At 42.5% G+C, this 14,539-nt stretch overlaps 1 protein-coding gene across 1 annotated transcript in view; it reads right to left on the bottom strand.

The window, feature by feature from the left end:
- The window catches only part of PLD5 (phospholipase D family member 5), a 352,464-nt gene that overhangs the window by 25,906 nt on the left and 312,019 nt on the right, over positions 1-14,539 (bottom strand). The window contains exons 6-7 of the mRNA XM_046679401.1: positions 8,792-8,989; positions 1,527-1,663 (exon numbers count right to left, since the gene is read on the bottom strand). Coding sequence (XP_046535357.1) covers positions 1,527-1,663; positions 8,792-8,989 — 335 coding nt within the window. The remainder of the gene's footprint in view (positions 1-1,526; positions 1,664-8,791; positions 8,990-14,539) is intronic.

Genomic DNA, 14,539 nt, shown 5'->3' with positions numbered 1-14,539 from the left:
GTTTGTGGGACTTCATGAAATGAAGGTTTCGTCAATCCTAAGAAATCATCACCCCATCCTAACATGTAAGTCCATAAACTTGACCTTTCTCCTTTTGAATAAGAGCAAAATCAGGTAAAACCTATCTGTTATGTTTCAATATCATCCCAAAGAGGAGCTGAAGTCTAAAGCTGAATCTAAAACCAAACAAACAATAAATGGGAGAAACATAAAAAGAAGGGATAGAAAAGATGTGAATGTGTGAAAAACTCCATGAATGTTCAAAGGATACACAATATTTTAAAGTAAAAGTGTTTTGTTTTGTTTTTTGCCAAGGAGTTTGCCCTGAACTAACATCCACTGCCAATCTTCCTCTTTTTGTGTGTGAGCCACCAGCACAGCATGGCCACTGAGAAGTTGTGTAGGTCCACGCCCAGGAACCGAACCCAGGACACCAAAGCAGAGCATGCTGAACTTAACCACTAGGCAACTGGGTCTGGCTGTAAAAGCGTTTTAATAACGTGCATCTTGCAGCTTAAAATGCTTTTTGACGGTCATCAGGAGTAATCACTTTCTGGGAGAAACTCACCTTTTGCAGTACAAGGGTCATTTGCATAAAGAAGTTGCATATTATGCATATGCGAGGTTAGCAATATGAAAAATATTCAAGCAATATAGGGCATATGTAATCATTTAAACCTCAGTAAATGGTTATTTTGAAATTATAATTTCCAAATTAAAAAGGTCTCAGGTTGTACTCCCAGAAATGTGCACTTTGAAAACTTTCTGAATTAAATGGATTATTCAAAATCTTTACAAGCACCCAAATCTCTGTATTCCCAGCAAGAAAGCAAAAGTGAGAAATACTCAGGATCTGGCCATGCATTTGCATATACAATGATTGAGGAGCATACATTCTGCCCCTAAATTTATTTCAAGTATTTCCACGCTTAAACACTGATGAATCATTGGAAAACTCTCCATTTTTAAGATGTTCTCCCTCAAGCAGAGGAATGGACTGACTGAGAACATATACATTTTAAGTTTCTTTCTCCTTTAAGTTGAAAAGATATGATAAAAATTTACCATTAATGAAGCCCGACATTAATACAACAAAGTGATGCCACCTTTAAGGAAAATCTTGCCAGACCTACTCAGTTTCAGAATGTCCACCAAGTACATCTCAACAATAATTTTCAAAAAATATTTTTTCAAACAATTTTAACTTATTTTTCAAATAATTTTCAAGTTGAAAACAACCCAATGTTCATTCTAAAGTTGCACTCATGCCTATAATGTAAACTACTGAGGTGCTTCTGTAGGGTACCTAGCCCCCACTCAGTGAGACCCTGAGTCCTTAAAAGGGACTAGGGGAGGAGATGCCCCATGGGTAAGCGGCAACTGCACTCCAAACAGATCTGAAGGGCGTGAGACCCACCCAACACGACCTGGCAGCATCTCAGTGTCCAGGCTGGTTCTCCTGTGGCCCCCAGCTTAGCGCCTGGCCCTGCAGATGGGTTCTAGGCTGGGGCTGTGCACTCACTCACCTTTTGGTGCTCGTGCTGGAGATGGGCAGGTAGTCCATGACCGCGATGTACACGTACTGCTTGGCGTCATCTATCACGCTGTAGATGGCGTCTATGTCAAAGCTTCTGTTTTTAGGGCAAAAGAGTTTGGGAGAATTCTGTGAAGACACAAAAACCAAGCTTTTAGAGTATTAATTTTTGTCATCTGGGGATTTCTCTTTTTTGTTGCTGTTTTTTAATCTGTTTTCATGGATCTTGGCTTTTAACTAAATTTTTATAAACCTACTTTCCAGTTCTTTATGAGATTAGACAAATATACGTTCAATCCTATCCAAGTTGAGGCATGTAGAAATCAAAGTGTGGTGGGATGGGTCTCAAGTCAGTCCTCTAAGTCTGTTTTGGGAAGGAATTCTGGCTTTCAGTACACACACCTCCGATTTCCCAAGAAGTCCTCCAGCTTTGAACTTATGCGACACTGGCGTCCATTCCTGTCAGGCACAGCTGTTAACTTTCTTAGGCATTACCATATAATACATACATATACACATGGCAAGCAATTGACCCCAGAAGTCATTCCATTTGAAAGGTGATGTGGGTATGAAAATGTTCAAGACACACAATGTAAAAATCTCGTTTTTTCCCCTGGAATCCTTCATCCAGTCAAGAAGAGGAGTGTTGATTGTTGAGAAAGGGTCATCAATAATTCTAGAGGAAAAGCCAAGTGAGTTATTAAGATGCCCGAATTCATCAGGAGAGACAGAGAAGAAGGATATTCTGAGAGACTGAAGCAAAATGAGAAAACAGGCAAATTATACTTGAGGTATTTTTCTCACGTTGCTCAAAGTGGTTTCCATGTCATAAAGACACAGTGTTTTTAGATGAAGTTGCTGCAGAAGGGGAAAGATGTATTTTGGTTTTCTCATTGTTTTTCTCCTGGACAGGACTGAAAATAGTGTTGCCTTGGTTCCTGTCTTGCTCTGACAAGCAAGTGGAGGAGCACAAAAAGTGCAAGGGGTGCTTAATACCAAAAAGCTGAATAAACAGTTTCTGGAGCTGCTCGGAATGGAAGTATTGGGTCCCTCACCAAATGCTCCACCAGTACTGGCATCAAGGTCCCTGGTCAAACGTTCGGGAACAACTACCCACCCTCTGCTGGAGGGAATGCCCATCCCAGCGTAGATGGAGGGAAGATGGAGCTGTTGGACTGGACACCCAACCCTGAAGGAGTGCGGGGGTGAGGAAGGAGCCGGGGGTGAGGGAGGAGTGTGGGGTGAGAAAGGAGAGGGTCCGGGGAGGCAGCTCTCAGAAAGTTGTCTTGGCAGGTGAGCATCAGAATGAGTTTTTGATCATTTAAATTATTTTTCTTTTGGAATGAAGATAAGCTCCCAAGTCTTCTAAAAAAAAACTAATGCAACAAAACAAAAATAACAAAAAAAATCAAACAAAGGAACAAAACCTTCTGCCAGTCTTACCCTCTTACCCTCATTGCCCAGCACACACATTCACAGATGCTCCATCTGTCAGCAGACAGAGCTCCTGCAGTCCGCATCCCCCACCCCACTCCTTCTCCCAGGCACCAGTGCTGTTTGCTGGGGCTTCTACATCTCTACCTAACTCATTTCCTCGTCTCCATGATGTTTAACAAACAAATGAACACGCACATGTCACTCTCGGGACCCTTGGTCTCGGAGTCCAGTCTGATCCCCCTGGGAGGATGGATCCACGGCTCTCGGTGACCCGTCTCCCCCTTTCTCTGCCTCTCTCTTTTGCAGCTCCCATACCCTCTGTGCCCCAAATGGAAATCATCACCAGCCCATGGCCCTGCTCTCATCTGCCCGCCTCTGCTCCCAGCAGCCCCTCCGCCAATGTGTGTCCCTATCTGCCTATCCGAGTCCTAGGCGTTTTCCAAGTTCCAGGTCAAGCACTGTCTTCTCCATGAAACGTTTTTATACGCCCACCCAGAGGCTACTTCTCCCTCCCCTGTCCTGCCCTAAGAGGATTTATTGTTGTATTATTTAGCATATTCAAACCTACAATTATACTTACACCTGCCTCATCTTCCGGCCTAGACTGTCATTAGCCTGATTTTAAGGGTCGTATTTTACTTACTTTTCTATCTCCGTTGAATTAAATATTCAAGTTATTTAATTCTTTGAGCCTGTTGGGTCTGCTTTAAATGTTCTTCGTGGAGAAGCTTAGGATCTCAGCTCTAGACGGGAGCCTAGGCCAACTCTGAAATGTGTCCAATTGCCCACATTTTTGTTTCAGTCAGAAATTTCCTGAATTTCCTTGCATGTTCCCAACACTGGATGCTGGTTTTGGGGAGGAACCGGTTTAGGCAGAGAGTCACTGGTCTCTTTCCATTTGCTGTTATCTGATGAGTTTGGAAATAGGGCCTTTGGTGACATAGGCCACATTCTGGCATTTATAACCTGCTGTGTGTTGGGTGAGCCCCTTACGTCTTCTGAGCCTGGCTTCCTAATGGGGAGATAACAACAACGTGCCTTCCACACTAGTTTGCCCTGAGGCTTAAAGAAGAGAATGGCCAGTTCTTCTGTGCTTGCTTTCATTCATTCTGCAAATATTACTGCCAGGCTCCTAGCTCAAGTGTAGGCACTGGCATACATAGTGATCAAAATAAGATTCCTGCTTCGTGGAGCTTCACTCTACCACACGTTACATTGCATTGTGTTCATCTGTCTGTGTACTTCTCCACCAGCTTGTGAACTGCTTGGTTCTTTATCTCTGTACCTTGCGCCATGCCATGCTTAGCACATATTATATACTCAATAAATATTTGTGGAAGGAATGTGAAAGTGCTTCTCAAATGAATAAGTGTGGGCAGTTTGTGTGACCTCCAACCTGCACTCCTAGCTGGAATGGCTTCACGCTGGGCATGTCCATCCATATGTCAACAGATCCTTATCTGCAGTTGCCTTATTGTTTTTGCCTATGTCTCCATTGCCTGAGCCAGTGCATAGAGCCTGGCAGGTGCTCCTGTGTTTATTATGGAGATGCATGGCCATTTGTATTAGTCCCCCTTTCCCTGGGCGCAAGGTGGTACTTGACTATGGGTCCCAGAGTCCTCTATCTTTGAAAATAGTGTCTGGATATACTAGTGGCTTAAAAATGTTTGCTCAAGGTATAAATAAACCACAACACAAAAATGATCTAGTGATCTGGCAGAGGAAGTTAACTAGTTCCCATTGTTTAATTAGAGAGAAGGTTGCTAAATTCCCCTCTTGTCACTCCTGAATCAATTTTCTGAGCCTTGCGCTGCACACTCCTGTATTGCATAGTAAAGGAGAAGGGGTGGAATGTGCAGATCCGCTTCTTTGTTCCAGCTCTGTGATGATCTTTCACCAGTCAGTCAGTGCTCTGGAGGCACCATGCTTCTGGGTAATCTCTGTTGCTCTCTTAGATCAAGAAGTGCCTATTTATACACGCATGTCACTTGTTCTGCACATTCATTAAATATTTGCCTTCACAGGCTTCTGATTTATTTCATAATAGTTTCCTGATTTTAAAAAGTCTATACTCCATTCCCAGAATAGATATGTTAAAGTATAATTAAATATGAAAAGACAACCCACAGAATGGGCGGAAATATTTGCAAATCATATATCTGATAAAGGTACTTGTATCCAGAACTTATAAAGAACTCTTACAACTCAATAATAAAAAACTCAAGTAATCTAATTGAAAAATGGGCACAAGATTTGAAAGACAGCTCTCTAAAAAGATATACAAATAGCCAATAAGCATATTAAAATATGCAAATCAAAACCACATTTCACACCCACTAGAAGTATGCTAAAATGAAACAGAAAATAACGAGCATTAGCAGAGAAATTGAAACCCTCATTTATTGCTAGTGGAATTGCAAAATGGTGCAGTCAATTTGGAAAACCGTTTGTCAGTGTCTCAAAATGTTCCACATAGAGTTACCACATTACCCAACAATTCCACTCCTAAGTATAAACCTCAAAGAATTGAAAACAGGTATTCAAATAAAAACCTGTACACGACTGTTCATAGCAGCACTATTCACAATAGCCAAAAAGTAGAAACAACCAATGCCCATCAGCTGATGGATGGATAAACAAAAGGTGGCACATCCATACAATGGAATATTATTTGGCCATAAAAAGGAATGAAGTCTGATTCATGCCACAACATTAATGAACTTGGAAAACATCATACTAAGTAAGAGAAGTCAGTTACAAAATATTACACATGGTATTACTCCATTTATATGAAATGTCTAGAAAAAGGCAAATCCCTAGAACCAGAAAGTAGATTAGTGGTTGTCAGGGGCTGAGGGAGGGGAAATGGGGAGTGACTGCTAATGGGGATGGCGTTTTTCCTTGTGGTGATGACAATATTCTAAAATTACAGGGTGGAGATGATTGCAAAATTCTATGACTGTACTAAAATCCACCGAATTGTACACTTTAAAAAGATGAATTTTATGGTATGTAAGTTATATCGCCATAAAGCTGTTAAAAATGCAATTAACAATACATAGTGGAGGTTCTAAAGGGGAATATAATATGGTTATTTTTCACAGCAGCACCAAGTTCTAGTTAATGTCTACTCTCACTCACTAAACCTATGTGAGTATCCACAGCAGACGGATAAATGAACTAAACAATAAACAACAAGAAGCGAGACCTATCTAGCACCCAGATCAGTAAAAACAGACCTTGAACTAACTCGTCTATATCTTGGAAAGCAAATGCATAATCTCAAGGGCTCTAAAAAGAAATTTACAAGATAGGACAAAAACCTCAGCCAACTATTATTCCCATTGTCTGATTTCAATGGGAAATGTAAGAAAATTGGAATCATCTGGCCCCAGTGTACTACAAAGCACATCGTTAAATCTAGCCAACCACCTCTGTGTTCCATAAGAAAATTATAAATAACCCATAGTTATATCATAACTTAAAATTTGTATTTAACCATGCTAAGTTGTGAATCATCTCAAATCCAGTTTTGGGAATGGCAATTCTTAAGGTCTTCAAATATAATTTTGCGGGTACATGAATTTAGTTTTGGGACTGTCAGCTTACAAAAATATAATATACTATTTTAAGCTATTTTACAACAAATATTTTGGACTTAAATGACTTTGCCTTGGTATTTGGTTGGCATGTACGACTCATAAAACTGTGTGCACTTAGAACTTTTTATTAATATTACTACTAATAAATTCAATCCAAATTTATTTCTGCTTTTAGGGAGCCCTAAGGGAGGTGCTGGGAAAACCAACATGAAGAGAGTACAGTATATGACCTCAGAGCCTTGAAAAATAGATGATCAATAAAGTAGTAGTTATAAAAATGTGACAGAGGCTATGATAGAACTGAGATCAATGAACTCTAGGCAAATGATACCAATTCCAATAGTGGGGTTTTCTGACTTTATTTTATAACTATAAGATTTCATATACACCTCTGCAAAACTGATGTTTAATTAATATCTGTTAAAATGAAATTCAAAGGTAGGCTTCTTACTAATTAGGAACTAGAAAATAAAATAATAAATAAAAATAGAAAATAAAGGCATTACGTAGTTTAAAAGACTATACCTGACAGAAGGTTTCAAAACTCAACTTATTTTGTGGCAAAATGTTGAATAAAAAGCAATTTGTAAATGTGCCCTAGAATATGACAAAGGCTTTGCATTTTGGTGGATTTCATTAAAGGCCTGGGCCCTCTCTCGAGGTAAATCAACAAACTTTGGGATCAACAAATGAGGACTCCCTCACCTGTTTAAGGGTCAGAATTTAAATTTATGCAACAACCACATTCACTTGTCTCCGAGATTCAAATCGTAAATTTGAAATCCAGCAATTATCTGAAATTTGCTCATAATTCATCTATTTCTCGCTGCTTCCCATCTGTTCTACGGAACCTGGAGGAGCGAGTGTCCCTTTGGGTGTCATGTCACCCTGTTTTAAGGTGGATTAAGGGTTCCTTGGCAAATTTCCTATTGCTACCCATCTACAAATTGAGAACAATATCTGGCCTTCTTGTCTTACAAGGTTGTCTTGAGAGGAAACGACAGTGAACATATGAAGTAATTTTGTTAGTAAGATGCCCTATGCAAATGCCACTTGCTACTGCGTTACTGGCATCTACACAGACAAAAAAAGGGTTTAGCTCTATTTGATGAAAATCTTTCACAGTCTATTTTCTGCTATTCACATTTATGTGAATTTGCTATTTAAGACAAACAACTTCAACTTCCTCTTTTCTCTCTATTGCTACATTCTAAATTTTCAGATTGTGCTTTCATTTTAATAAGCTAAATGATACAGTTCACACATCAATGAAATGCTCTTCAGTGACATAAAAATTGCTGGCATAAAAGCACAGCTTATCATTGGAGAAACAGCCGTGTTAAATTGGGAACATAGTTTAGAGAGGTTTCTCTGAGCATCAGGATCAATTCAGAAGCCTGACTGAAAGCAACATTCTAAGCTCTCCCCCAGGTCCAGTGGATCAGATCCTGGGTCAGGGTAGGGGACTGCAAATCTGCATTTTAAACAGGCTCCCCAGCTGGTTCTTAAGTACTTTAAAGTTTGAGGACCAGGGTTCAGGTGTCTACATTGCCCACTCCCAGGAACGTCACGGGGACAGCTGTGATGTGTGGGCAGTGGGGTGGAGGGTGGGGAAGATGGGATTGGTGGCATGGTGGTTTTCAGTGTAGCCAGAGGCCGGGGAGCTGAGCCCTGCCCTCCTGGGTGGGCCTCTTGCCTTCCCGCCTCAATCAAGTACCACAGCTCTGCTTTTGTCTGTTGTATATACTGGGGTTCCCTCAGATGCACTTCATCAAAGTTTTTTATTGCTAAGATCAAGTCTGAAATCACTAATGCAGGGCACCAAAAATAGGATCTGGTGTCAGAAGACCTGAATGCCGGTGCATCTCTTGGCACCTGCCACCTGAGGGTCTTTGTGCTGGTAGATCAGCTTCAATATCATCATTTGTAACACGGTCACAATTCCGGGTCCACCCTACAGGACGATTGTGGAGAACAGATCAGAAAACACAAGGGATCTGAAACCAGGAGTGATTACTAAGATTTATTATTATTATTATCATTAGGGACAGCATAGGGTTGAGCATAAGAGTTGACACATTTTAACTCTTCAAAGGATGGGACAGGTCCATCATCAAACACATTTTGGCCCAACACAAGATCACACTTGAACATTCCAACTTAATAAAGGATCTTCAGAGGAGGGAGGGAAGAGGAGGAAAGAGAGGCAGCAACTCACCGACACAAACGCTTGAGATTTGGTCTCGTTCAACTGGAGCTGCAATTTCTTTTCGTTGTCATAGACCCCATAGAGCCTCTTGGACCAGGTCAGAGGCACTCTGTTCTTGAATTTTAATGAGCTGTATAAAGCGAATATCCTCTGCAAGTCGAGGACCAGGCAGCTGCAGTTGTAGAAGATGACACCGAGTTCTTTCATCTGTGAAATTAAAGTTGAAAGCATCAATGCCAGGCCTGTTTGATGATGTTATTTTCAGAGGAAAAAAATGCCCAAGAACGCAGCAGTAGCACTTGTTAAACATAAGTATGCGGATACAGGCACACTGTGGTATATGGAAATGATGCACTATAAAAATGCTTAAAGATTGCTTGCCTTTGGCTGTGGGCTCTTACAGATAATTGTTCCATATTCACTACACTTTTCACCTTAGCTCTTCAGATTCATTTCCTTACCACTAATTTTTTTGTACGAATCCTCAGATCAGGCAGCAGTAGAAAGGTGGACTGTTAATTGCCGCATAACAGAATGGTTAGGTCCTGGAATCTGGAGTCAGATTGCCTGGAATTAGGTTCCAGCTCCACAATTTTCTAGCTCTCTGACTTTGGGCGAGATACTTAGTCTCTGGGCCTTGTTTTCTTCTTCCATAAGACAGAGATAACAGTATTTATTTCACATAGTTGCTATGCTGCTTAAAATGATTAATACATGTAAGGGGCTTAGAACTTACCCTGTGCCTATCACATAATAATCACTAAAAATATATTAGCAATTATTATTCTTATTAACAGTGCACAAGCCATAGAGGAATAAACCAGTGGAATCTTGCAACAAAGAGAACACAGATTATGTTGTCCACCTCCCTCAATGCACAGATGAGGGAAGTAAAGCGCACACAGGTAAGCAAAAATACTTGCCCCAAGTTCCAGATCTAGGGAGTGGTAGATTAAGAGTTTGAATGCAGGTTTTCTGACCCTTCATCAAATACACCCAGGAGCACAGCAGCACTGGCTTCATCTGAGTCCAGTGTCACTTCGTAAACATTACAGATGGTTCTAATTTAGTCACTGAAAGTGACAAAGTGAAATGTCGGTCATAAAAGAATAGCACAAATAGACATGTTTCATTATCTGAACACCCAGTGAGGGGTTTGTGAGGGACACCTTGGCCCTTTAGGGACCTGGGGTCCACTGATATTAAACTCCCTTCCCAACCCTTCCTCCAACCCCCTACTCGAGACTCTACTCGGGGTTATGGGAGCGGTCACCCGCCATGTAGGGACCTGACCTCCCTTGCCTCCTGGGATGCCCCAATACACCGTGCCATGGAGCTCTTTTCATGCTCATCAGTACCCGTCCAGCCCTATCCCAGCTCCAATGCACACATGTTATTTACCCTGCTGATGGACTTGTTCCTATTTTTTCTTTGATGCAAAAAATAAAGCAATGAACATCCTTGCACATGTATCTTTGTGCACCTGTGCAAGTATTTCTTTAGTATAAATTCCTAGAATTGGATGGACAAATACATTAAGGACAATTAGAGGTTAAGAAAGTAGGAGGAGATAGTGTGGGGGGGTGGTATCAGGTAGGTGCAAAGGCACTGAAGCTGGTGGGGATATAATCAGAGCTGTGTGGCTGAAGCTGAGTGACATTAGGGAGAATGTGTGTGTGTGTGAGTGTGTAAATATTTCTTTCTGATGCCCTGGGGTAATACTAGAGGGACAAGGATGTCAGATCATCAGGGCCTTTTGAGCTGGGATAAGGAGTTTGACATTTATGCTGAAGGTCATGAGGCTGGTGGCAATGAGGGAGGAGGTGTGACCAGGCTGTGGACTGGAAAGGTCCCTGGCTGTGGTGTGGAGATGGACGACAGGATGAGGGAGCTGAGGCAGGGCATTCAGCCCCAGGCCTTGGCAGTAGCAAGAGGACACACTTCCAAGTTCTTACATGTTTTCTCATCCCATAGATTTGAAAGACTGTCCAGAGGGGCTGCTAGCAGTTGCTAACCCCATTCTGGTTGAAGCCAGGGCCCACTGTGCTGTTTGCCGAGTCTCTGCTGACACGACCTCAGGAGTATTAAGCTCTGCATCTGACCTTCTCGCTTTTGTGCCTTTTCCCAGATTGAATCAGTGCTGCCACATTACCTTCTCCAAGGAAGCCTTCAGCATTTCAGGATGTCTCAACCTTTGTATCAGTTTAGCTTTCTAACTAGGCTCTTTGGCGGTGGGAGTGGAGGGGCAGAGGAGCTCAGACCAGTTCCCATGTAAGTAAGCAGCTATCCCACAGGACCAGGGCATCCTGGACATGTTTCTGTCTGCCAGACACAGGCAAGGTTAGTGCACCTGCAGGGGGCTGGCCTTGCCCAGGGCCATCCTCAAGAAGAAACAAACAAAAAGGACCCTGAGGCTAAAGATGTGGATTGACGTCTAGGGTCTTTCACCAATCAGATATAGGGCCTTGGACAGCTCATCCAATTTCTGAGTCTTTGTCTTCTCTTCTGAACAGTGAGGGGGTCTGGCTCATAAAGCATACAGGGGTCTTCCAGCCTTGCCATCTACAGCTCAGGGCCATCGGTTTCCTGCCCACCTCGCATCCCCTTCTGAGCACTGCTCAGACAGCTTCCGTTGGTGCACCAGGACCAGCTCCTTTAGGCTTCTGCATGACTGTGGCTTTAAATTCAGACAAGAGAGGTTTGCATCTTGGTTCTGCAACTTGTTTGTTGAACAGCCTTGCGTAAATTACTTAACTCTTACATTTCAGTTTATTGCTCAATGAGGATAATACCTATCTCCAAGGTTTGCTGTTAGAGTTTAACAATTATCAGAATTTCAAAAGCTAGTATTTATTGAGTGCTTACTTGGTGTGTGCACTGGGCTGAACAGTGTCCCTCACTATTCACTCAACCCGGAACCTGTGACTGTGACCTCATTGGGAAATACACTCTTTGCAGATGGAATCGAGATGAAGTCACACTGATGTAGCGTGGCCCTACATCTAATATGACTGTTGTCCTTATAGGAAAAAGAAAATTTGGACAGAGACACAGATACGCAGAGGAGATCGCCACATGAAGAAAGAGATGGCGAGACGCATCGACAAGCCAAGCAATACAAGGATTGCCCGCAATCGCCAGAAGCCAGGAGGTGAGGAAAGAGTCTCCCGCCAGGCTTCAGAGAGAGCACCGCTCTGCCCACACCCTGGTTTCCGACCTGTAGCCTCCGGAACTGTGAGACAATAGACTCCTGGCCTTTTAAGTCACCAAGGTTGTGGCAGTTTGTTATGGCAGCCCTAGGAAACCAAGACAGTGTGCCTGAACGACTCATCTTGATGGTGGGTCAGGGAGATACAAGGTTTACTTACTTCTCCCATTTTACATAGGAGGAAACAGAGGCTTGGAGAGTTATTTACTCAGTGGTAAGTGACACAGCTGAGCTATGAACTTTGGTCTAACTCGGAAGCCTGTGTGCTTAATCATTATGCTATACTGCACTTAGCACGTGGCTGGTATACAATCCACGGTGTCTACTCTGATTAATTCTATGCAGCCTTTCTGGCCAACCCGTTTCCTGCTTTGTCTAGTACTGCACTTGGTACATACTTCGCATGTGGCAGGTTCTTACACTGTATGATAATTTTTACAAAATTTATGACTGTTTCCGCTAAGTGACTCTGCAGTCTCTGAAGGCAGAGACTGTGTCAGGTTCATATTTTTATTTCCACTGTTGGGCTACAGTACTTGCTTAGAAAATGTTTACTGAATGAATGCCTGCCCTTCAAGATGATTTAAAGGCAGTCAGAGATGAAAACAAGCTTCCTTCTCAACCCAAGAGCCCTAGTTCAAGGTCAGCCTGATGCCCTCTGATCTTAAGCACTTGAACCTAACAGGAATCTCTCTTCTGGTGCCGAGGGCCCTGGAACAGCAAACCTGGTGATGCTTGCACAAATCCATGTGGCCATGCAGCTCCAGAGATCCACCCGGAAGACATTCACAAGCACAGAGTTCAGTGGTCAGTATCAACACAGGCCTTAGATTGGTGACTGAGCCAAGTGGCCTCCTGCACCTACCAACAATGGGTACAGAGCCCAACACGGGCTTGTCTTTTGAATGGGGACTGCCACAACAGCCAAGCCCGAGTAGAGCTAGACATAGAATGCCATGAAAGTAGAAATCCAGGGACTCATTTGATTTTTGTGACCAAAAGGTGAACTTGGTGGCCACGATTTACTTTCACTATGTTTGGACCCTTGGGTCCTTTGCTTTTTCTACATCAGACTATCAGTATTTTCAGGTGACTTGCTCACACATGGCAAACAGGTACGTATGGAAACCTCTGTTCACAGTCTAGATAAGAATATGATGCTTCCTTGTCCACCAATTTCCTCAGGAATAGTTGCCCCTTAGCTTCACGTGGAGGTTACATCCTCTCAGCTGTGGTTGGGGCAGATCAAAGCCAACAGCAGTGGTTGGGGATCAAAGCTGCTGCCCCCCACCATTCTCCACTGACTCTCCCCTGATACATAGAACGATATTAAATGAAGCAGCCACATGATTGCAGGCTCCCCACACCTGTGAAGAAAGACAATCACTCTTCAACAAGCTATGACATGATTAATCTGGGTAATGATTCATGTGAAGTTTGACATCTGGTAGGAGGCCAGCATGGCAAACAACCCTGATGGCTTTTCCCTGAGAAGGAACGAGAGAGAGAGAGACAGAAAGACAGAGAGACAGAGAGATAGAGCAAGAGAAATCTCTCAATACGACCTAATCAGGACAGAGCAAGTCATCTGCTCAAACAGGCTCTGAAGACAGACTAACTTAACTGTGGGTAAGGCATTGAAACTCTTCACTTCCTTCATCAGTAAAATGGGTATAAATCACAGGATTGCTATAAAGAATAAGTGAAAAAATGCATGTAAGCAATGCATGTAAAACATTTAGCCCAGTGCCTGCCTCAAATAGTGTTAGCTTTGGTGACACCAAGGTCCACCCTTCTTTTTCTGCCTTCTGAGGATGTTTCTACTACACCCTTGCTCTAAAGGGTTAAAGATTTGTTAGAATCGAGGAATAGATGTGGCAAAATTCTTTCTCCACCAACAATTTTACTTTAACCACCAACGGATTCCAGATACTCAGTCACAAGTGTGAGGGCACCAAAATTCATTCTTCAGAGACTGTTTGTGGCTAGGTTGAGTTGGTGCCAGGATGGTCACAACAGAGAGGCTATTTCAGATGTATGAAATACAACACTTCCACTTGCTTCTCCAGGTCAGCTCTTCTTGATCATGAATGTAAGCCTTTAGCAGATGATGGCCACTTTATGAATGGGAGACAATGAAATGTTGTCGTTTCTTAATGAAAAATCCATTTCTATCTAATATCAAATTCGTATATTTAAGAAATTAAAAGAACATAAAAGACTGGCACGTAGAAACCTTCTGACAGTTCTCTCATACACAGGACACTATTGACTCTTTGTTGGGGAGAGTGTGTGCTTCCTCTTCAGGCCCACAGCAGTGGCCACAAGGTACACACCAGGCTAATTACAGTCATGGCCTAACTATATCCACATCTCCACCTTCATCTAGATCCAGATCCCAATCCAGTTTTACATCTACATCTATAGTCATATTCAGATCTACAACTACGTCTACATCTACCTCCAGATCCAGATCCAGATCCACATCTGCATCCATGTCCATATCCACATCCACCTCTACAGTCTACATCTACCTCCAGATCCAGATC

The sequence above is a fragment of the Equus quagga genome, chromosome 12 (genome assembly GCF_021613505.1).
Source record: "Equus quagga isolate Etosha38 chromosome 12, UCLA_HA_Equagga_1.0, whole genome shotgun sequence".
Lineage (NCBI taxonomy): Eukaryota > Metazoa > Chordata > Mammalia > Perissodactyla > Equidae > Equus > Equus quagga.
The sequence above is the reverse complement of the archived record's forward strand: the minus strand, read 5'-3'. Positions and strand labels throughout refer to the sequence as shown.